Below are 22469 nucleotides of genomic sequence, written 5' to 3' on the forward strand. Positions count from 1 at the left end.
ATAAATTATTATGAAACAGGATGTTCTTTGTAAAGAAAATACTGTAGTAAAATTGCTGAGTTTTACAAGACCCACGCTGAGAACACTTTGTTAAAATATGTCTGAGAACACATCCAGAGAGCACCAGGTATAACAGCAACGGGGCTGTAGGGGGACAAAGGGAAAAGACATTTTAGCTTGTCAGCTCTCAGTCCATGAAGGGCTGACAAGAATGGCAAATACGTGTGTGCATGTGTGTTTATGGGTTGAGAAGGCGACACAAGTGCACAAGAAGGTGCCAAGTGTACTCTTAAATCTGTGCAAAGACACCTGCAGTGCTTTCCTCTGGAAGCTCTGCGGGACCTTACACATTGTTTGAAGGGTTGCAGAAATTATTTAAAGATGTCTTTGACATACCCCAAAAGCAGCATTTAACACAGGGAAGCATGAAAAAGGCTGGTAGCCAGAGGTTTACAAAGTTGATAGGCATTCCCACTGAACATGTGGAGTGAATTTCTGTATTTACAAATCCTCTTCCCTGAAGTGTTTTTGGTTTTTCTTTTTTTTTTTTTTAAATGAAGAAATGACTCTTTTTTTTTTTTAAATAACAGCAACAGCAATTTTTTTATCATTGCTGGATTGAGTGAGGCCTTAACTTTTTTCAGTTACCTGTCTTTTAGCAGTTATCTCAAAATACAAATATCTTTTTGTCTTCTAATTACCATTAGAAAATTCTCCTTCTTTATCATACACAAATCTTGCCATCATTAGCAGTAGTTTTGTGAGACTGAAAATATTGGCATCTATGATAAACTTTGCAAATGATATGTAAACTTTGCAAATGATATGTAAATTCTTTCTAGAACACAACATAGAAATAAAAATGATTCACATAATGTGGTGGTTGATAAGCTACATCTACATACAGTGGAATACAGTTCTTAACAGAATACGGTTTTTCACTTCTTGAGAACAAACAACTGTAGAAATACTTACAGTAGCAACTGTCATTGCACAGATGTGTAATGCCAGATTAATTTATGATCAACATTCCAGAATTCCACGTGCATGTTGTTGGTCATTTACACATTAATCAATGACTTCTGAAGGTGATTTTTTTGTATTTAAGGTGAAATGCTTAGTTATTTCTTCCTATGTTTTCCACATAGCATACTTATTAAGAGAAATTGTGATCTACTTTTTTTTTTTTTTTGTAGTTCTTGTTGTTAAATTTTGCTTTATAATGCACAGTGATTTGTAGACATTGGACATGAAAACAAAATAATGCAAAAATTAAGAATCAGAGAATTAGGCTTGTTAATTTCTGAAGTGGTGAAAGTGATCTATTCCTAGACCATTAATAATCGGTCATTTAATAGATGTGGAGACAGTCCCCAGAACTGTAAAAGATACAAAGGGGTACAAAAACAACACAATCCCATCTCACTGAGGAACAGCATGGCTTGCTTCTGAAGCTCTAATTTTAAAAGGAAGGGTAATTAACCAGTACACGCAAAAAAGTAATCCAAGCTGTTGGCATGACAATTACAGCACTTATGCAATTAGTACATATTACAACATATGGTTATACCACTGCATAAAGACACACTGGAGTCCCATGAAACTAATACATTAAATCAATCATTTGGAAGATTTTCGATGCCTCTCACCATTGTGTTACTTGTTCCCAAATCAAATAAACTTCAAAGAGAAGCTACAAATAACAGGATATCTCTTGCTGGGTATTGCCTCATAAGCGACACAACAGGATATACCGGCTAGGAGAGATAACCTCAGTGTCATTAACAGCCACAACCTGTGCAAGTGCACAAACAGGTCCTCTTGGCTCCACCATCTTCTGCTCCCTTCCTCAAAAGCCCAACAATCATGGGCTAGTCACTGTTGCACTGTAGCAAAAACCATGAAATGGTGAGGCAAATAGCAGTCCTGGCTTCTCAGCCTAGCCCATTCACCACTCATCTTTGAGTGAGAAAACAGCCAAAGGTCAGATTTATTCACTACTGATCCTATATACAGGGTTATAGGTTGATGAGATTTCAGTATTCTTTAAAACTCAAACAAATACAGACAGAAACTGGACTTTTTTTGTTTGTTTTGTTTTTTTGTTTTTAAAAAGGGCGTAAAGGCAAATGCTTGAAATTTATTCCCTTAACATTCACTGTTCCCTTGATTTCAAGTCCTCCACATTTCTGAATTTCTGCAGACAGAATTTCTGAAGATTCCAAAGTGCTCCGCTTCAGATATCAGTCTGCCCCCCTGCTCTTATCGCTTTGTCTTTCATCATCCCTATAATTCTAAGCATTGCACAATGCTGCTATTAACAAAACCAACAACATGCAGAAAGAAAGACATAGGAGTAAAAACAGCAGGACAGCAACAAAGAATGGAGTGTAAAAAGGTAGTGGGGAGAAAAATAAAAGAAAAAGAAAATTGGTACAAAAATAGAAATACATAAATTGATACCTGAGTTTCTGAACCTTTGCTGCATTCATTTTCTCTCTGCTATTCTTTCTAGCAATCTAGAGTTGATGCTAGGTTTGGCATCAGCTATCAAGTACCAGAAAACCAAAGGAAGAAAAGGGTAAAGCACAGCTGCAAGGAAAATGGAATAGGAGAAGCAAATGGGTACTAACCACAAGGAACAGGCTAAGACTTGGGTTTTTACATTATTAAAACAATAGTAGGGCAAAAACATCAAAAGAAAAAAGAGTAGATAGCAACCACCCACGAGACGACAGCACTGGAGGGGAAGGAGATAGAGAAGGGAAAAATATACAGTGAGCTGAGACACTTCAGTTTGCGAGGGCAGAAAAGGAATAGGAAAGGAAAAAAAATCATAAGTAAAATCTACTTCAGCTGAAACATTTGCTACAAATTTTACAAGTAAGGAAATAATTAAATGATAATCCACTCATTGTTAAGCAATTAAATTAAATGAAGATAAACATGTTGTATTTGCACAGTAATCTAGAGTTGAAGCAACAGCTTCCCTTCTGCTCAAGGTCAGAAAGGCTTGAGGAGCCCGGGCCAAAAGTCAGCCACATTCAGCAACAGTGGAATGATGGAAAATGGAAATTCTGTGTCAGAAAGCAGGGCTTAGACGTGAGGTCCACAACAATGCCTAGGTTGTCATTACTGCAGATTCCTACAGAGTGGGTGATTAATACAATGACTGTCAGTGGGACAAAAAAGGAGAAACATAGCAGAGAGTGCAGTAGATATCCACCTACCGAAATAAGTAAATAAATAAATAAGAGAGTAGATGGAGAAGCAATAGGTATCTACACAGACATTAAAGACACTGAGAGGGGTCTCCTGCTACTGACGTCCTCCGGCTGTGGGCATTCCCTCTCAGTGAGCAGAGCCTAGGAGATGGGCACAGGACCCCTTCACCCATCCCACCTGGCCGCTGTGCCCATGGGTGGGATTGGCAGGGCCATGGAGTAGAGGCAGCCCTCCATCTCTGCAGCCCTCCTGTGCCCCACAGGCAACCTGACTTTATTTTACACCGACACAGCTAAAACAGCAGTTTCATATGCTGACAGGAAAGGCTATGTAAAAATTTATATTCTGAGAGATTTGTGTGATCAGTTCAAAGCTGAACGTGCTTAACGTGTAATCATTGCCACCAATACTTAGCACAAAGGAAAATGTGGTTTTTATTAAGATTATTATTATTATTATTATTTACTCCTTATTAATTATATTCTACCAAAACATTCTAGGAAGTCCTCTTTCTGACTCAGCTGGACAATACCCACTCATCCTGGCCAAGCTTTTATATATGATATCTATTATATGAATTCAAGAAAAAAAAAAAAACAGCTACATGCATTTTCGCCTTCTGCTCATGCTCGCATCCCTTACTGAAGTGCAAGAGTCAGACTGCTGACTGTGTCTGGTGAAGACTGAACTTCCTGTAAAAATGGTGTGCTTAGTTTCCTGAAAGGAAGCAAAGCATAAGCTGCTCAAACAATGCACAAGAAAATTCTGATATCTGAGCCACACAGTTACAAATCCGTGCTGCTAGAAAAATACAGTGTCATATCAGTGACCAACAGAAACAAGCACAAAAAATATAAGAAACAATCGCATTAGGGCAAAGGAGAAAGTAACAGATCATTTGAAGGAATAGGTAAATTGTCTTAATGGGATGAAATTACCCATACAACTTTTTTCTTTCACATTCTAAAATTCTGATTCTCCTCTCCTTTCAGGAAAACAGATATAAATCTTCATGAAATTATTATGCTCAAACCATTTCAATATAGTGGAGGCCAGTAGCAGTTGCAAGTCCTTCTACTGCAAAATTGATTGGATAGCAGTAGAATATTGCCTTTTATCTCTAACATACAGAAAGGGAGTTTTCTTATTTCAACATGTTCAAAACCATTCAGCATATATGTGGAATAATTTTCATTCTCTTTTAAAAACATTAATAATACTTCTTTCAACTTATAAAACTACATAATTTGACCCACTGAAGTTTATTTAGTTTACGTACTGTTTACCTACTCCTATAGCATTTAAATTTGAATGTTTCTTGCAACAAGGATCTTTTTAAAAAAAAAAAAATAATTTGTTTTGTCTCTTATTTAGAAGACATTTTCCTATATTTTTGGGGGAAAAAAAATCTTCAGTATACTAATCACAATTATTATTTTTTAAATGGAGTACAGATACAGCAGTGAAAGCTGTGCTATGTCAATGTTACTCACTATACTGAAAAATAATTGCTTTTACATTTAAAAAACTCTTGGTTATAAGGTTTTGCAAATAAACTGAAGGGTTTCATAGGAAAGAAACAGCATGTTAAGTAAAAGCATAACAATTTACATCTGTGTTCATATTTTTTGTCCTTTCACAATTCAAGAGCTTTAGTAAGTCACAGCTGAAGCAGGAACCCTCCTCTCTTGTCCCCAAAGATCAGAAGTACGGAGGCAACCCTCATCTCGCAGCAGACAGCAACTACATCACATGCAAACAACCTTCCTTTGCTGCTTATAAAAGCCTTCAGCCCCACAAAAGCATTCATGTCATCATCAGCAACAGCAGCTCAAGCAGGCTAGCAATCAGCAAACCAAACTGCAGCCTCTGTTCCTTTGTGCCGTGCAGCTGTTTCGTACTGAGGAAACATCTCAGCCTCCCTTCTTGCATTTCTTGGCCCCTAGCAGGAAAGCTCTTAGGAAACCATTCAAGTAACTGCCAAAAGGACACAACTGCGGAGTTTTTGACACATCCTTACCCACTCTACTTAAGTTTGGTGCCATCTGCCATTTTATTTGCACTGCTGCCACAGCTCTGCCACTTGGAATTAATTCCAGCACCCTTTTCTTTATTGTGCCTTCAGCATAACTAGTTACATTTTATTGTGCCTATTCTTAGGTTGAGGGAATTAACAACACACGATAGGAACATCTCCCTACCACCTTACACTTAATTAGTGTCCTGTTATTTAGACAGAATTCCTGGTTTTATTTTCAGTGCAGTACTGCTAACCTAAATTACACAAAAGCTAGTAATCATTTCATTTTAAATATGTCCTTGCTATTGGCATTCTTAACTTTGAGTCTTTAACTTTCAGCTTTTGTCAGAAACTGCAAAGACTATGGCTCGGTTTATTTGTTTATTTCATGAAAATTTAAATCTCATGTAATAACATGACTCCAGAAGCTGAGATTTTCATAGCCTGTTGTTATATTTAACAACTGGTCTTTTTCCTGAATGCACCATACCTTTTCATAAATTTTAATCTACTGTTCACTCTTCAACTGTCAAAACACTGATTCTAATAAGAAGGTTCATTGCTACTTATGAAATAGGTTAAATGTTGATGTTAACACCCTAAAGATGAAGTGAACAGGCCTTTATACTGAAGCACTTCAAAAAAAATTCCAGCCACCCTCTAACCACAACCCTCCTGACATTGCTTACCATCATGTTATTGTAATAGAGAAAGAACTAGGGAAACATAAAAAAAGGATTGTTAAAAAAATAAAAATAAAATGCATGGAGGGCTAGAGAAAGCGATGCAAACATAAAAGAGAAAAATGCCCTAGAGACTACAGTAGAAATGGGTCAGTCTTTTCTTTATCTTTTTAATTTATAAAATTAATATGGAAAAGAGGGCACTGAGCACAGTTTATTCAGAATGCAAACAAGCCTTCAATGCTCCTCCAACTTTGTCTCCACCATGATAGCCTCCACATCTCTTTCTACTATATCAAGAATCCATATTCTTTACTTTCTTCCAAAAATACCATAATTTCTAAAGAAAGGATTTTTATGACCAAAACCTTGAATTGTCATTCCTTTATGGTCACTGAGAAGTAGATTTTTAATTCTGCATTTAAGTTTTGAGAGCAAAATAGATCCTTGCCTGTACAAGGGCTAAACAAACAAGCCATCTTTCCTTTCCGTAAGGACTTGTTCCACTAATATCTGACAAAATATTGATAATGTGGCCTAAAGTTCTTGCCCTATTCCAGCTATCTCAGCAGAATCCCTGGTATGGATGTAGCCATGTTAACAATAGAAAGTTTTTGCCAGGTTTTTTGATGTTGTTCAAGAAGTGAGCTTAACACAGCAAATGAGGTTTCTCCATTACACTGTTTTTCTCAAAAAGGTGTAGAACCAGATGCCTTGTAACACACAAATGGTCCAAAACAAAGTGTGTTTTATTTAAAATTGATTTTGAATTTATCAATTAAATTATAGGGAAAAGATTCCTCAGGAAGAACACTACCCTACAGATGGGAATCAGAAAATCATGTGGATGCAGAAGTAGCTGAAATAACAGTCAAAGGAAAGGAACAGGAGAAGAGAGAAAAAAATAGGTAACTGCTAATAAGATTTCTCCTTTAAGTCTGTGTTGTGTGTTGCTTTTTTCCCTTCCATATCTTTTAAAAGTTAAACAGTGTCTTGTTTGTTGTAAATATTAAGCTCACACTGGATTCAAGTTTCCAAGTCTTAGTTCAGCACAAAACAGTTTACAAAACAGCTATGATGAAAACTCTTACGAAACATGGGGAAGATTTTTGACTATTTCAGATGCACAAAGGTACACTGAGAGACACTTTCTAGAGTGATTAGTACATAGTCCCATTGAAAGGTCTATTAACATATAAAAATATTTCTCTATACTTGATTTAACGATATAAATACAGTAGTGACTATTATCATTAAAAAGTCAGCATATACTAAAAATAATATATATTTAGGTAGGAAAATATATATAAGGTCAAAGTTACAAAGCAAATAGCTAGGAAATACTAAATTGTTAAATGAGCTGGTATAATTCAATAAAATTGCATATATAAAAACTACATGTGCATTACACAAACTTAGCTCTGTATCCTGCCTTACCACCCAAAAACTTTTTTATATCACCCTTATGAAAAAGTCAATTTGATCACTCAGACAAACGTTCCCAGCCAGGCTGATCCCAAATCTTCTCACCAAAACTTAACATTTTCCTTTACTTTGTAATTCACGCAAAATAAGTATTATTCACTAATCTATAGAGACCTAAAAGGCATTCCTTGATCTCCGGATCTCCATGGTCGATTCTGGTCAATATAAAATGCCTTCATTGCTTTTCTGTTAAAATGTGCATTTTGTTTTATCTTTCATCTTACAGAATAGCAGTTAAAATAAACATCTCTCCTAATAAAGAGGGGAGATGGGAAAAGGTACATGCCATCTAACTGGCTTAGAGATTTCACTCTTGAAGATGTATTTTGTAGCTACCCAGACTTGAAGACAGACTTACTCCTGCTCCGCTAAGGAATGAGTAAACAGCATGTACTGTCTCCCTGGGGCAAAAACTTGCCCTGAAGGTCAAAACTAACTCACAGGACACATATTTTACAGGTTTGCCTAACAGTTTGCTCTACTTGACTTGTCTCAAAAGCAAACTTCATAACATTTTATGCAAACATTATACAACCATAAGTCTGAAACATAAATCAATAATATTCACTTAAACTTGAGGAACCTCTGCACCAGGAAATAGTTTCTTATTTGAAATTCTGCTCTAATTAATATTAGCATTGCTAAATCTTACAATTATCTCTAAACAAGTGTCATAATATTTATAGCTTTAGATTAAAGTAAAAATGTGATAACCAAGATTCTGCACAGAATTTGAGGGAGGCAGGTTTTAAAGTAAAATTTGTGTCTCATTTTCATGGGCCCAGACGAACAGCTTCACATTTGAAAACTCTTATGTTAGAATGCTGTTGTTTGGTATTCGATGGTCACAAATTTCAAGAGCTGTCTCCATACAAAACCATATTTCCTGCTCCACATCTCATTTAAGAATTGTTAAGGTTCAGGTGGCAAATATTTCATCATTCTCTTAAATCAAGCCTCAATATTTCTGGAAGCCTACCTCACCAGTATAATGAGTTAACAAAACCGATATTAGAAAAAGACTGAGTGACCACAGCTGTTTGACATTTGAATGTTTTTCAAAGAGATCCTTTGTGTCTGGGTCATGATTTCTTTTTTGTTAAAAAATAAAAGGGCAGGGGAAACAGAAAACCATCACCACCACAACAGCATACAAATAGGCCATAAGCCCCTGTTTTTCCTTATCCTTTAGAAAAATACCTTCAGGGAAAGGGTACTTGTGGGTACTTTTGCACTGCAGATATTACCAGAATGCAGAATAAGTAATATTCAGACCTTTCTTTCCTCTGGATAGATATAAAGAAGAAAAATATTTAATCATAATTACTTATGGCCTTCTGATGCGGCCATAAGCCCCTCTTCATCTTTCCCTTTTATATCAGTAAATGCAGAATTCAAAAGATTAAAAATTAGTTTGGAGCTCTAAATTTTGAAGAATTAATTTCAGAATTTCGATGTACACACAATATACACTACTACTTTTAAGCTATATAAAATCACTCCAAGTGTTCCACAAATGATAGCAAAAATGGAAGAAAACATTAAAAAGGCAAAAACTAACAGAATTTTTGCCATGGTTTACATACAAGATATTATTTTTTGCCAGCAAACAGGTTCCTAAAAGTACAACTTGTATGACGATACTTTCATGTACTTTGTAATTTGGTGTTTTCTTTGCTAAAACTGGCTAGCTGAACACTGTTATTACTGAAAATAACAGACTGAAACCACACTGACTCATTCTTTTTGTAGTATAATATTTCATGCAGAACCCACTCAGAGTTTTATTACTCTTCCTCTTTAAGGAACCACTACAAATATATTGTACTTTTTCCCTATATGAGCAACTAATCAGGAAAAGAATATGTATTCTTTCCCATCTGGCATAACAGCACATTAATTCTGAGACAGTACCAATATAACAAAGCAAAATATTCTGAAATTAAGATACAATTTACTGCAGGCTCAAACACAGCAAGCACAGTAATCTTTACATTACTTGAAGAATTTCACCTTTGTCTGGTACTGATGATTACTGCCATCCAAGCCTTCCCAGCCTCAGACCATATATTCAGATGATATTTTGAGAGTCAGAAATAAGGTAAAACAGAAAATGAAAAGCTCCAGGTAATTCTGGCTACTAGTGATATGCAGAATACATGCATCTATCTCATGGTCATCTGGCACAGTTTAAAGTGCTCACTGAAGTTTAACTACTGTTCTGCAAATGGATCAACAAAAGCAAGTTTATTTCTCCACATGGAGTCACCACAGAGTATACAAATTCCTTACTTATCACAGTTCATCTCTAACTGCCTTGTTTCAAAACATTCAACCTAGAGTTGCTGGGCAGAAGCTACACAGAAAACATTTGCATCCCACAGCACCTTTTTTTTTTTATATAAGTAAGGGACTACTAAAGCTGCATCAGCAACACTCAGGTCATTCTATAGATGACTTAGGAAAACACTGAAGGCCCGGTCTTAAATTCTGAAGACTGTAATTGTGAAGATACAGCTATCTGTGAAAACGTCTCTCTGACCAGGACAGAATTAAATGAAAATTAAACAAAAATGCTATGGTTGTGCAACAATGAGGTCTGAAATTTCCTGGAAGCAAAATTTTCTCAGCTGAGACATCATCCCAGAAATTCTTAGTGGAAATCAAAACAGCAAGAAAATGGATAAACCTTCAGCAAGAAATGTCCAGGTAGAGACAGGGAAGAGGATTTCATCGTTATCCATTAAAAAAGTCTCAGGAAAATCTAAAGAACCCCAGCTGAATCATCAAGTCTCAAGTGAACAGTACTGATCATAAGATCCAGCTGCATGTGTGTGCACCATCTGCAAACCCTGATTTATTTGGAATGCTGAAAATTGTTGGTCTCTTGATATTCTAACACTAGTTGCTTATGATTTCTTATTTGTATTTCTCAGCCTATTGCAAGAACAGTAATACTTACTCTCCTACTCAGCCACAACAGCTACATCTTTAAAGTAAAGCAAATCTAAGTGTCCTGCACAGGCCCTCTTACTTCTGCTGCACGACAAAATGGCCTGCCTCTAAGTGAACTAAATTCCAAAGGTTTGTTAAAGAGTGTAATTTTCACTAGCACCTTCATAAGATGCTTTATCTTGACTGGCATGAGTACCCCACATATGCTGTACAACTTAGTAGGTAGCTTTCTTCCAGCTTATATAATCAAAGTTGTATTTCACTGTTTTGTGGCTGAAAACTATTATAAGAAATCACATTGTACCTTCTGTGTGTACTAAAGGTAACAGTTGATGCAAAGCATTTTACTTACTTATTTTTAAAGTTTTTTGTTGTTGTTTTGGTTTGGTTCTGTTTTTTTCTAAAATGCATGTTTGTTTGCCATCTTACAACAGGTTGGGAAGAAGTTAAAAAACACATCAGGATAATCCATATGTGTGAGCGGAATTTTCTGAGGAATTTTGGAACAGAAGTAGTAAGAGATCTGCCAGGCCAGGGGGGAGAAAGAAAAGTGACACGGGGTAGTTGTCTGCTGGAGAAAGGATTAGAGCATCACTCTGGGAAAGGAGCTTGTAGGGAGGTGCTTCACACCGCCATTCCTTCTATGGGCCAGATTTATCAAAGACTTGTCTTTTTTAAAGAAGAATATAAATATCAAATACTGCATTCCTGTATTTCAGTGTTTAAGTACTGAACTGACTAAAGTTTGGTTCATCCATATGCCCCCATGTTTTTCACAACCAGATGGAATGAATACCTGGATATACTGGGAACATTATGCAAACCCTTCAGACTCAGCAAGATATTCTGAATAATTTCCATTAATCTATTTTACAAAATTTCTATATTCACACACTCAGTTACACTGGAAGATGACTGTACGTGTCATACTTTCTAACTTTTAAAAGAACCATTTAAGTTATCTCAAAAACTGGCACTATTTTCTAGACAGAATGAACACAGTCGTCTGAAATCACAGTAACTGTAACATGACTATGCACTATAAATTATCCAAGAAAAGGTACTTTGGAACATTATCATATAGAAAGAACAGCTCTAATGACAAATGATCTTCTTGTTTGCAAAAACAGTCCCAAACCCAACCTTGTATAATTTAAACTGTGGAAAACAGCCACTTAGCCATCAGGAAAAGGGAATCTCCACACATTATAGTTAAATAAATAGCCATGTAAAGTAAAAATGTCAACATAAACATATAAAAACAAAACAAAACAAAAAATCTAGCTTTAAATTTCAATTAAAAAAGTAAGAATGTACTAAATAAAACAGTGAGCACGAGAACATGCAAAATTGTTTAATCCCTGCAGAGCTGAACGAAGCATCTCTTTCTCTGAAGACCCACTTTTATTGGGAGGCTGTTTCATGGAGGAGAAAGAGGCAATTGAAGCTACGAAATGATGGATAGCAATGACCTTTCTATCTGTAAAACATGGGCATATTTTAGGTATTTAATCTTGAGAATTGGATTATTATTAATCAATTATTCATGACAATTTGAATCTATGGTAGATGTTTTTTGTTTTCTTAAATATCACATAGCTAAGGTCCATCTTGAGAACCAGAAAGGAGATTAAATCCTCACAAGCAAATAGCATTGGCACTGACATTTTCTTCCCTCCTAAACATTCCTTCCCCCACATAACAGGGCATATTGACAATTACCTAGTACTCTCTGTAGAACTTTTGCCTAAATATTCTGAAATCCGACTTTAGAGTTGGGAGGGAGAGGCAGGGGGAGTTGCTTGTTTGTTTGACTTTCTAATAAAGGAAAAGATAAGCTTTCCCAAAGCACAAAGCAGGGCATTGTGGTAATGCAGAGCAGCAAAAACTATGATGGCTGCATTCCTATGGCCACAGATTATTCTGCTGTATGGTTTAACATTCACTTTTTCTCATTTGCCAAAGGTGAGTGATACCAGAAGCAGAATGTCTCCATTAAAGGCCACCAGATCATACAATGAAAATAACCAGAAGGTGTTTGCAGATATTTAAAATGCATTGCTGAAGAAGAAGGAAAAGCAGATGGAGCTATTAATGCTAAACTCTTTTTAAAAGCAGAACCTCTACATCCTTAAATAAAATGCAAGCTACGTGTGCTTCTCTGAAGGGTAAGGAATAGATCTTAGCACTGCCTTGAAAAATACCTCAGATTAAAAATCTAAAATTATTCCAGTTTGGGGAACTACAATGGAAAGGAGACTCTCCCTTACTGCAGCTGTAAAATTGAAGGATCTGGATAGCAATGGTCACCTTCTCAAGAGTAAAATCAAATTAATGCACCTAAAAATAATTTAGCAGCTCTACCTGTTCTCAAATACTCTTATTAAATATATATATATATATATACACACCTTATTTCCAGTTTAATTGAACTTCCAGACATTAGATCTATTCTTCCTCTGTGTGCTACAGATGGAGAACTTATCAGATTTCTCTTCTTTGTGGCACCATGCTTCTTAGGGACTAAGCAAGCCATTCCTTACACTCCTTGCTAACACTGAACAGATTGAACTCCAGGAGTTTTTCCACAATAAGGCATGTTTTCAACTACTCTAATCATTCCTGAGATATTTGTGGTTCTCCACTGACCCTTCTCCAACAGAACACAGTATTCCAGTAACAGTTATGAAAAGCATTAACAATCAATACAGAAATTCAACATAAACATTTCCTTCTTATTCAGCTCTCCCTTGTTTACATGTCAGTATACAGTAGCCTTTTGAAGCACAGGGTTGCAGTGGAAGTTAATATTCATCTATCACAATTCACAAGCTCTTTTCAAAACTGACTAATTCCTTGGTTAATTAAATTCTTAACTCTTTCCCAAGATTAGCCATTTACCCAGGATATTATGAAAGTTTTCATTCTAGGGAGAAGGGGTGCTCCAAAGGAGGTTGGGGAATAGGTAACTTGGGGGAAATTTCATAATCTAGAAAGGGTTTTAAAGGTGGCTTGAGAAAGGGACTGCAAGATAAAGGTGAACTGGACGTGTCTTAGTGTGGAAAATGGGTGCAGCATTTTAGTTTATTGATGTTGCCTGGTAAAATGAGTTTATAAGTGCAAATAAGAAATCGTACATAGTGAAGTCATTACAGAGTCTCTAACACTGGACTTCGTTGTTGGTGTGCCAGTAAAACTGACTGATTAATCTACTTCCATATAACAGCAGGGTAAAACAGCTGCAAAAAAGAAAAACCTTGGAAATTAAATGCTGGAAACATTTATACAGTGAAAACTAACTAACACAAATGGATTATGTATCAGCTGTGGGGCTGGAAAACAATCTGTATGGGAAAAAAAAAGAAACTGGATCACTAGGATAGTGCTGAATAGTTGTTAATACTTAGAAAACTAAAGTGTGTCCTGTCTAAAACAATTTAAAGAAACTGTTTTAAAATAGTTCTGAATAGTCAAAACATTATTTATTTCCAACCTCAAGCTTCTTTCAATATGCAATATTCCACAAAATTTAGTCTATCAGGGTAAAAGATTTGGTTGAATCACAGTCATTCTGATCTACAATACCAGTTATTTAAAATGAACTGCCTAAAAAATGTTTATGATAAACTTCTTTGTTCCACTTCTTCTATTATTCAAATTTTAGTAACTACGTAGATCAATTTGTAGAATTGACGAATACTACAAGAGGTACTTGTCAGTGAGCCAAACACTCTTCTTTAATTTTGACTATTTTGACATCTCTACTCATAGCTATACCAAAAAATAAAAATAAAAAATAAAAAAAAGGGGCAAGCAAAAAGGTTTTGTTTGGCCATTTTGTTTGGTGGTTAAACAAAAAATCATGAATTTGAAACAGAGAAAGAAATGCATAATAACAACTACTCAGTTGAATAATAATAAAGCCACTAGCATACAAAATTCAATTATCAAAATTATCAATGCTAGGAGTTTTAGAGACTTCCAGCTTTTAGCTAAGCTTGCTTTCAACAAAGGTAAACTGCTACCGACTCCAGGAAGAGCACATTTATGCACAGGAGGGCCTAACATTCAACCTCTGAATTTTACCGTATCTCTACCCTTTTTCCTGTTACTTTTTCTTTTTTTAATTTATAGACAGAGAACCTTCCTGTCACAGAGACGTATAACTGCACATAACTGCCAAGTCACTTTACACTTCCTTCACTATCGGGATCTTGCAAAATCTGCTGCAATTCCTACCATACACTGAAAAATTTACTTTTTCCTCTCCTACTTCCCCAGCCCAAGGGCTACAGTATGTTCTTGCAGTGAAGAGCTTAGAGGAACCACAGCACCAATCATCCTTGGCCCTTTCTTCCATAGTTAAGACATGCTCCTATGTTGCTACCAAATAAATCTGGTTTCCCACAGATTTGGGAATAAGGAAACCTCTAGGAGGGGGGAATTAGAACAAGACCACTCCAAAAGCAGCTGACTCCATACCCACATCCTCAACAGAAGTACAAACCAATTGCTTGTCTACTAGGTCTAAAGGAATAATCTTTGGGGGTAAAAAAGACTCTCAAATCATGGAAGGCAATTCTTCTCCTTTATAGCCCATGAAGAATTATTTTAAAATTTTCAGATAAATATCTGACATGCTAAATTCAAGTTTTCCTATTAAGGATCTTGAAAACTATTCACTACATTAAGGATGCAAGTATTTACCAGGATTCATTATTTATATTCATTATTTAGGAAAAAAAAAAAAAAAGGATTAACTAACATTTGAGTTTCTTTGCAAATCTTTACAGAAGGTTCAGGAGAACCTGATCAAGAATATCCAGCCTGAGAGGTGGAGTACAACTCAGCATTGAATCTATTCGCTTTTTTAATGCATCCTATGATTAGGGAAGAGTTTCTTCTGCTGCCCCTCCCTTGAACATCTAGCGTTCAAGTATTCACAGAATTTTAAATTAGCATTAGCTCTGGCAGTTAACAGAAATATTTTTGCCTCAGGAGAGTGCAATTGTGGATGATATTTTGGATGATCTTTTGGACAGCATGTGATCCTCAAGTGAGAAAACTGGGAATAATCCTACACACCTTTTTATGTTTTAAAGCATCTAAGACATAACACTAGGAATGTGGGTTTGTAAAAGTCAACTTAAAAAAAAAAAAAAAAAAAGTCCGTAGCACCGTAGCACTTTAGGTCTAAAACCTTGTCTTACAGCATTCTTCTACTTTTGAGAGGACTAACTACTTTCATATTCAAAGCTCTGTATAAAATTAAATCTGAACTGTCTTTAGCATATCTGGTAGAAACTTTCCACAGCATAGTTTACCACTGAAACATATAGCCTGAGAAATGTAAGGTGATGACTTTGTGCACAGTTGCACAATGCAGCTCATGTGCCTACTAAATGCACAGATCGCATTATGAATAATAATAAATAACATTAAAGGTTAAAATGTAGATACCATAGAGGTCTACAATATACCACACTGCTCAAATCACACCTTTATTTCAAATTGTTATTTATAGATGCTGACAGAAGTCATTCCGGGAAATAAATTCCAAGACACGCATTATAGTTGCAACACAATTGCATTTGACACACATTTAAGGGAGTCAACAGGCAGTATCTCCTTACACTACTAAAGCAAGCCTAAATGGCAGCAATTTGTTCTGGAAATACTTACTTCTGATGAGGTCACCATCAGTGCGATCTCCCCAGACAGACTGCTCTTGTATCTCTGGCTGTATACTTTGGTTACTGGAAGTCTGTTTTATGTCTTTATCTCCTGCCGCAGGATTTTGTTGGTCAGTTTTTTCTAAGTCAAAAGAAATTTGAGGGTATTAGTTTCTTTGGTATTTTTACTCTACGTGAGCAAATCTCATATTTGAAAGTTAAAAACTAGAGAACATAAAATATAACTTTTATTAGTATCTCATATATTGTCCCTAGAAATAATTCCTAATAAAGCCAATTTTCAGTTTGTTTTCCTTTGTAGATGAAAATGTTCTCTCTTTAAAAAAGTCTTTTAGTTATTTTTCTTTTAGTCATACAAAGTAATACTCAGCACCTTTTGTAAGAGCAACTTACAATTGAATTAGTTTGTTTAGTTATTTTCCATGACATTTTCAGATAAAAATTTGAGTTTGTCACACATAAAACATATTTTGTCCGTAAGCATGTGCCTCTGGCATATAAAAGCCACAGAAATTCCACAAAAGCCTGTTTTCCATTATTTACAATTCAACATATGATTAAAGACAAATATTGTTCTAATGTCAACACTGATTAGTACAAAGATTTTAGTATAGCACAATTTTCTTGTCTTCATTAAACAACTACACTTTTAAAAACTATTCATGGAGTCAACTTTTAGCCTATGATGAAAGGAAAAATGATTTTCCCTCTCCAAGTGTATACAAGTTGCAGGGAAGTTTCCATGGTAAGGTTTTTTGAGGGATTCTTAACCTTATTTCACAAGATAGCAGATCTTGTTTTGATGAATTCTCCAGTAAACATATGCAGAACTGTATTTTCTCAAACCAAAGTAAGTGACAGCCTTCATTTTCGCTGTTGTTAATGTTCTAAGTTTATTTATTTATTTATTTATTTTTACTGGCATTCAAGGAAACACTTCCAAATCACTTTGTTCATTATTCATAGTCATAGATTATTAGCTTATATCATTTACTTGGGGGATGTGTAGAACACTAAATGTTTTCAGTTTGGAGTATTTTTTCAGAGTATTTATAATATGTAATATTTACAGTAAAACTAAAGTAAATGAGCAACTGCTGAAAAGTCTGTTAGCTCTCTTTTTTTTTTTCAACCTATAACATGTTTATAAACTACTTATCACAATGTAGTGATTTCGTTTCCTCTAGTAAAGCATCGGTTCCAGTCCTTAGACACAGAAAAATTGCTTACTGCTACAGCGACATTTTAAAGGTTAGTTTCTTTATGTAACCAACAGCAGTTTGAATTTAAATCCTAACTTTCTGCCTTTGTTATCCACCCTATTAAACTGAGCCATTGAACATCACTCAAAATAATATATGCCATATTGTATGTATAGTAGCATGTGCCTTCAAGCACTGCTGCTCCCCTTCTATTAATTTCCACCTCTGAAACATCTGACCCAGCTACCTATATGGTACTTATCTCTCTGCGTTCCCTCACATCACTATTTCCTCAACAACTTGTCAATATTTCTTCAGGCTCATCCTGAGATGAACAGTTTCACTGGGATTGATGTAGAGTTACTTAAGTGATTGGAAAGATAGCGATTGACTTCAATGAATTTTGCATCTTGCCCTGTATGACTTAATCTCACCTAGATTCTCATCCAGTCCAAAACCGAAAAACAGCAAACAAAATACAGGTGGATTTTTTTTTGTTTTTCCAAGCCCTTTGACAGACTTTAGTCACAAGTTATTTATCCCAAATATCCATTAGACACAAATATGACTGTATTGAAATATGATGATTTTGTCTGTGCAGTTAGGCATTAGGTTCAAATGTGTCTCAGAAGTGTTTGAAAAGTGCCCTGAAATAGGCTGAATGAAAATAAGTAGTATCCTGGAGAGAGCTAGTGTAAAAGAACTGCAAGCACTGTACAATCCGCTTTTCATACAGACTAAGCTCAAATGAGCTATTTTAAGAGATTTTGCTCTTAAACTACTTTACTGCAGTAACAACACTAAGATTACAACAATATCTACCCTGCAGTGGTAGTACAAAACTGGAGAGTTGCTGTATACAATTTTCTTGTATATGATACAACTTTGCAGAGCACTACTGTTTGATGTTGTAAACAACTAATAAACTGTAAGGAAAGATTAGTATTAATATTAAAGGGCCCTTGGCACTCTAAGTTACATTTTTATCTAATAAATTTGAAGAAGCGCTGAATGCAATGAAATCATCATTATCCATAGGAATTCAGTTTTCATTCCTCTGCTTGTTTTCTGTTCAGTATATATATATATATTCTTTACAGCTTGCATATGCATTTTTTATGTTTACTTTTATTGTTCTAGCTGGATATAATAAATATACAGTCAAAACCATGTAAACGATATTAACAGTTAACAAGAAAGAAGTAAGAGGTGCTATTAAGAAGCAACAGCAGTGTTGCAATTGAATACCAATTTTGATGGGAAATTTGCAGGAATTGACGTGAATTGAGTAGCTGTTCTTTGATTTATTGCATTCATATAGAGTCTTCCCCAAGAATGTTCATAACAGAAACTTGCAGCAGTGACATTAAGCATGTATTTGATATCTTGCTTTGCACTTCTTAATCACCCACCAGAGAAATTTTTCTCCCAGCAGATGCTACTATAGCAGTGTGGTGGGTTGACCCTGACCATAGGCAAGCACCTTCTCTCCCCAGCCACTCCTTCTCTCCCCAGTGGGGTAGAGAGAATAGAAAAAGCAAAAGCAAGGAACCTCATGGGTCAAAATATACTTAATATGTGAAGAACAGAAGAAGAAAAAAAATCAGAAATAAATAAGTGATGCAAAGGCAATCGCTCACCACCTCCCACAAGTAGAACGATGGCCAGCCAGTCCCCAAGTAATGGGTACCTCCCCAAAAATACCCTCCCCTCAGTTTCTGTTGCTAAGCATGAGGTTACATGGAATGGAATACTCTTTGGTCAGTTCAGTTCAGGTGTCCCATCTGTGTCCTCTCCCAGCCTCTTGCCTACCCCCAACCTACCCCCCCAACCTTCTCCCTGCATGGACTGTGACATGCTGTGTAAGCATTGTTCAGCAATAGCTAAAACACTGGTTTGTTATCAATGTTGTTTTAGTGATAAATCCAAAAAACAGCACCACAGAGGCTTCTATGAAGAAATCTAACTCCATCCCAGCCAGACTTAGCATAATGGGCCTTTAGAAAAAGTGTTCAGTTATGTATATTTAAGATTATTTTTTTTTATAGCCACACTACTAAAATGATACAGCAGAGCACTGAAAATAAACAAACACTGGAGTCCTGATTAATTACTTGTTATTTCTCTTGACTGTGTATAAGCTCAAAGTTTTAGTACAAAGAAATTTCTTAATCATTCCCTTACAAAAAAAAAAAAAAAGCTTATGATGGGATCATAGGATCTCTTTTGTTATTATTATTATAGAAGTGTGGTGACAACATACCAAGAACTGATCACACATGAAAACAGCCTCAAGAACACTCGAGTCTGTATTTTGTTGATGCCATTATTTTTAGTGCATAAAAATAGTTATGAATTTACTTTACGAAAGGTAATGCATTCATGAAAGCAATAAAAATCCACACAAAGACCTTAACCTTCTCTGAAGTGCCATGCTTGTGGCAAACAGGGTTAATAAAACCTACAGCAACTACAAATACTGCTGGCTGGATCTGGTCATAACCAGGCATGTCATTTTTCCACTGTGTTTTCAAATAAATTAGTAACAATTCTCTGCTTTAATTAAGCTTAGCCTTAGGAATTTTTTGTGATATTTCTTTGGTATGTTAGCTGCTGCTTCCTCTAGTACACTCTTCCACTCTCAAGTGACTAACCTCCAAAACTGAAAGCCAAGAAGAAAACCAGATGCTCTGCCTAGCAGATCAAATAATGGAAGGAAAAGAATCATTATGTTCTGAGTCTGGCTGTATTGAGGCAGAAACCCAAGCTCTCTTCAAAACCATTGCAAGTTACTCCAGGTCAGGTCACAAAAGCAACGTAGTCTTCTTACTTGTGTACGTGGTACTATTCATGTGTTCAGGGCCCAGATCAGCAACCCGAATGGTTATGTGCTCTTCTAAAGGAATGGTAGTCCCTATGCTGATAAGCTTCTAGCTTCTAGCCAAAAGCCCTGTGGCAGTGATACTCACACAGATCACACTGTGATTTATCCTGAAGGTAAGCATGGGCACAAATTCTACTTGCATAGAGAATAATACAAATTTAAGGTTTAAATAAGGAAGAGACAAAACATGCAGGCAAAGTATAGAATTGAGATGGTTAACAACCTAGATCATACCTATATAACAGACAACTGTGAAGTTAAAAATTAAAAACTTTATTCACATCTCAAAATGACCATTTGGTGAAATAAGTGAACAAAGTGAACTCCTACATTTTTGTTATTTGGAATTATTAAAGGATATATACATCACTTTTATAGTAAATTAATTTATTATAACACAATATTTTTATATTTATTTTTGGAATTAAACTGTAGTACATATATTTCATAGAATAAATCCTTGTTTTCACAGTTGAAAACCACTGCAATATTGTTAACTCCTGCTTTGGTTTAATTAATATGCAAAACTGATAGAAGAGATAAAAAAGACAGGTAAAGGATGTGCATTTGGAGGACACATCTCAGAGAATTCAAGTCTTTGACAAACAACCGTCTTCACTTCTTCAAGTGCTTGTCCATTCGTACATTCACACTCTAGCTGTCCCCACACACCCCATTATGTCTCTTGAGTTTACTAAGAAACGGGTCTCAATGGCTGCTGCAAGACCAAGATAGCAAACATGGAATCATATGTTACTACATCAAGAACTATGTAATATCCAACCCGTCAGCATGCAAAAAAATGAGAACGAGTACCTATATATTAAGTGGGTTCGGCATCCTCATATTGTCAAGGACAGCTGATTTCTATTCATTAGATGACACACAAAACCATATACTTACTCAGCGATCTCTTCCAAAAATTTGAACAATGAAAGTGCTAGACCAGCAACATGACAAACTGGACTTGAGAAGCAGATTCAGAGTTTGCATATTGGCACTGTGGATGTAATAAGAGTTAAAAATCCTACGACTGTAACAGTAAAAGGCTTTGTTGCTATGACATTCATTTTCTGTTCACCAACAATGTGGTATATAGCACCAAGCAGTAAGTAAAGCAAAAGCAGCTGCTGGGAAAGCCTTCTGGAAACCTGAGCGCATCATTCTCATCAAGGAGACAGAAACCAGCAAAATGGACTGGCACAGCTGACCACCACAAAAAATGTAGAGACAGGAACAGTTCAACAAACAGTTTCGCTGTTTAAGGACAGAGGAACGATGGAAGCATGGGGCAAAGCTTACTTAGGCACCTAAATTTGACACAGCTGCTGGGATGTAAACATTAATCCTCCAAAGGCCTTAGTTATCTCTGAACAAGCAGATGTAGATTTAAAGACACATTGTGCAAAGATCATAAGCCATCCCAAATGGAATTTTGTATTTCAAAGCAAAGAGAGATTTCTTTATTTATTTATTTTGAGAAAAAGAGAGAGAGAGAGGAAAGGTAGGTCTATGAGGAAAAAAAAAAAAAAGGTTTCAGAATGTTTCCAGAAGGAACATTAACAAAAGATTTCTTTGTCTCAAGCCTACAGCAGTTGAAAGAGATTGAAGAGCATACAGCAAACACCGTATTTTAACACTTCTCTGTTCATTAATATCCTGGCAAGAAACCACTGAGGATACTATTCCCTGCCTTTCACAACAGTAATACAATGGAACAGTGATAATACCACGTTGCATAATGCAACTATTAGCAATAACCCCCACTAGCTACTTCATGAGCTGCCTAAGACTTTTATGCATTTCTCATAACAGGTTCAACTGTGCTATCTGTGGAACAGAAAGCCTATTCCAGTTCATGATTTGCCTGAAATCATCTCATTTCATTAATAGCTGGTTCTACAATCTAAGTGCAACATTAATATTAATAATCCACAAATTATCAAGTTCAAAGTCCTCCAATGGAGTTGGATGCCTCCGTTTAGATGTTTGATTTTTTTTTAAACTAAACTAACTAATTTGCTTTTATTTCATTTCAGTGACTTTCACTTAAATGTCTCATTGCAACTTTCATTGGCCCCAAAAATACTATTGAAGAATCAATCTCTTAAAATTAAAGCAATTCAACTGAACTTGGAAAGCTCTTCCACAGAATTTTCCAGGTACAAACTATGGAACAATTATGGATATACTGCAAGTTTGACAGCCTTTGCCAATTTTCTGTCATGATAAATTAAAAATAAATATGAACATGCAAATAGATACCCTGCATACCCTGCACTATTAAAAATACAAAGTTCAAAATCCATAAGTGAAAACATA

General features: G+C 35.7%; 1 protein-coding gene across 3 annotated transcripts in view; it reads right to left on the bottom strand.

Moving 5' to 3' along the window:
* MDFIC (MyoD family inhibitor domain containing) overlaps positions 1–22469 on the bottom strand; it is a 50364-nt gene that overhangs the window by 20851 nt on the left and 7044 nt on the right. For 2 of the 3 annotated variants that reach the window (XM_013190812.3, XM_048048316.2), the window contains exon 3: positions 16051–16182. The exons of the other annotated variant lie outside the window; for it this stretch is intronic. In XM_013190812.3, the coding sequence (XP_013046266.1) occupies positions 16051–16182 (132 nt within the window). The remainder of the gene's footprint in view (positions 1–16050; positions 16183–22469) is intronic. 3 annotated transcript variants of the gene reach the window in all.

The sequence above is a fragment of the Anser cygnoides genome, chromosome 1 (genome assembly GCF_040182565.1).
Source record: "Anser cygnoides isolate HZ-2024a breed goose chromosome 1, Taihu_goose_T2T_genome, whole genome shotgun sequence".
Classification (NCBI taxonomy): domain Eukaryota; kingdom Metazoa; phylum Chordata; class Aves; order Anseriformes; family Anatidae; genus Anser; species Anser cygnoides.